At 39.8% G+C, this 3,076-nt stretch overlaps 1 protein-coding gene across 1 annotated transcript in view; it reads right to left on the bottom strand.

The window, feature by feature from the left end:
- Nucleotides 1-826: 826 nt before the first annotated feature.
- syn1 (synapsin I) overlaps nucleotides 827-3,076 on the bottom strand; it is a gene marked incomplete in the record, with an annotated part of 11,483 nt that continues 9,233 nt past the window's right edge. The window contains 1 exon segment of the mRNA XM_037681162.1: nucleotides 827-2,600. Coding sequence (XP_037537090.1) covers nucleotides 2,465-2,600 — 136 coding nt within the window.

Raw genomic sequence — 3,076 nt, 5'->3', positions numbered from 1 at the left:
TTGATGCAAAAAAGAGCAACACACACACACCTAATATTAACAACCACAAATAGCAGCAGGGGGAGAGGTGACAGTCTGCATCACTCAGAGCTCTGTACAACATATCTACTTGAACAGTCACAGAACATCCACACGTTTAAGCACCATTGATCACGAGGGGTCACTGAAGCTACACAGACTGAGAAGCAGGCAGCGTGGAGAATCTGCAGGGGAACCAGGACTTCCATAGATTTTCAACTACTCAGATTTTCTCTAAAAAGCAGAATATTGCCGCACTAGTTCAGTATTTTAACGCAATTAGCTCCGTCTGGAAGACATGTTCAGAGTCTGTAAATGGACTTGAATTTCAATATTGATCAAAGAAAACTTCATATGTGCACAAAATGGGTTGTTATAAGTCACTACTGAGTTGCTGCTCATGTTTATGCAACTCATTGCTTCTTCTCTTGTTGAACAGATAAGTCTTATAAATGCCACATTCCTTGGCTGAGTGTGCTTTAAATCATGGCCATCGTTAAAAAGCAAGAACCGTAAAGTTTCTGGAAGCAGCAAACCAAATGAAACAGACTTAAAACTGGAAGTGGAACGCAGAAGTCCGGGGACTACCGCTGAATACAATCAGTCTGACATCTTTTAATAATTTATTGTACATCCATTTAATTCAATAGCTGACCTCCAGTCAGAACTTTACCTCATGTTGCTTTAAAGACTGCTATTTTTAACTAACTTTACCTGAAGAGTTGCCAATCCTGTTTTCATGTGTACGCACGCACAACTGTCACCAACATAGCTCAGAACTGGAACACTGAGAAGCAGCTTTGTCAGCTGAAAAAAAAACAGAAACCTAAAAATGTGCGTTTCATACGTCAGCTCATGACGTTGCATTCAATTAGGATTTTGTTGCTTATGTGTGCAAAAGTATCTGAAATAATAGCAAGATTTGACCGCACAAAGACGCATGCTTGTCCATCTTCATTTGTGAACAATTTACAGCACGACTAAAATGGAAGACCTTGAGCCACACAAGTGTCACAGTCAAGTGGACATCCCCGAGACGGCTCCATTTGATTTGACCTTGTCTGTCCAAGGCGTGCTGTTTTTTGTTGTGTGGCAAAAGAAAGAGAAGCGAAGTGAACGCGACAACTTACTCACAGCTACGAAGCTACTTTACGAACTAATTCAGCGACGCGTACGACACAGATCCCAGCGCCAAAGTGAAATGTTGCAAACAACAATTGCTCCCTCCTTTTGACATGCAGGAGACATCACTGTGACTAGCGTTTGCTAACACTGTGGGAGGCTAAGTGAACTGTACAAAAACCACTGGGTGAGATGAAGGTGTTGGTAATTTCACTTCTCCAAAACGTCTTCGTTCATAGAGCAATTCCTTGTTTTTGTTTTATTGGATTTTTGCTTGGTCTAATTCTACATGTGCAGAACGATTATGAACACTTAATATCTTACCTGTCGTAGATAGATCAGTCTGGAGAAATAGAGATTAGCTCTGACCAGATTAACAAGCTCAAATCTAGCTTGGATAGAGCCAAGAGGACAGCCATCTCAAAACAAGTCCGATTTCTAAAATTCTTACTGGAGTTGTCTCCGGCTGTAAAGAAAGTGCTAATGCTATTTCCATTTACAAATAACCACACATTTTTATGTAAATAACTGTGCAATGTGACATTGATAACTATATAAAGGCTTGTAAAAATGTTGTTTGCATGTTTGAGATTGGAGTCATTTAAAGCGATCCACTTTGACTTGCTCAGAACGACAATTAAACTGTCCACCTGGTCACAAATGAAACTATTTCTCCAAGCTGAGGTCGTTCAAACAGCGATCTACGACAGCTCAGAGAATAAACGTTCATACGTTTTCTTGGAAACTCTGTTCAAAACGTCTGCACTTCTGCTTCACATTTTAATTTGAGGAAACAAGATTCAAATTTAATAGAAAAACATGTTGCTACTTTATGATTCAAGGTTCGCATGAGATGTTGGTTTGATTCTGTGTCCATTAGAACGAAACAGGTAATCCGCCACATCCAATTAACTTTTGTACAGTCCTTAAATTTTTAACCATAAATACCACAATACATTTACAGCACTAACAAACAAGAGGGAGCAGGGTTTTTTTAAGTATTATTTTGTTATTTGAGTGTAAGGGTGTTGCATGCACATTAAGGTTTTTGAGCAGTTTGAGGAAATGATTCCCTTAAGCTTGAAGCAAGAAATATTTCAAACATCTGTACCTGGCTGTCATCTACATTTAGTTACAACCAATAGATTTAAGCTGTTTGGGCAGTGGGAGTCAAGTGTGTACACTTTCTTATCAGTCTCATAATTTGGAGCTCCTGTTGGTCCTTGCTTGGTGGGGAGAAGGGATCTGCCCTTCAGTTTGCTTCTCCATTTTTCTCTCTGTAGGAGGAGGAGGATAAGGGGTGATGGGAGGATCTTCTGCCATCTCACTCTGAGAAGAGACTGGCAAAAGATTTGCGTAGATTGCGTATGGTTTCAGCCTTGACCTCGTCCTGGCTAAGGCTGGCTCGTGGCGCTGGGGTTTCTGGAATGTTGAAGGTATTGGTAAGAGACTGGGATTTGCTATAAGGAGAAGGAAATGGCAATAGAGGAGAAGGAGAGGCTATTAAAGTCATGCAGCAAACCAATGGAATGAAAAGAGTGGGGCACAAGCAGGACAGGGAGAGCTATAAGGTAGAGGAAAGTCTCGGTAAAAGATGATAAAGGGCCGTTCCTTCTCTGGGGTCATTCAGAATGACCTTTTCTTTCAACGTTGACATGATATGAATAATGAATGACTTTTCCAAGTGTGACGTGATGCATGTTCTGCATGTTTTTGATGACAACGCAATTTAGCATAATGTAACTTGAACAATGTGGCTAAAACAATCACTTTGAACTATCGGGCAGTTGATAAATTAATGATTACACAAGTACAAACTAGGGATGCACGATATTAGAAGCATAGTATCGGTATTGGCCGATATTAGCAATAAAGTTAAATATCAGACATACATACATACATATATTTATATATATATTTTTTTCTATGTCTGTTA

Source organism: Nematolebias whitei, chromosome 8, assembly GCF_014905685.2.
Source record: "Nematolebias whitei isolate Nwh7 chromosome 8, NemWhi1, whole genome shotgun sequence".
Lineage (NCBI taxonomy): Eukaryota > Metazoa > Chordata > Actinopteri > Cyprinodontiformes > Rivulidae > Nematolebias > Nematolebias whitei.
The sequence above is the reverse complement of the archived record's forward strand: the minus strand, read 5'-3'. Positions and strand labels throughout refer to the sequence as shown.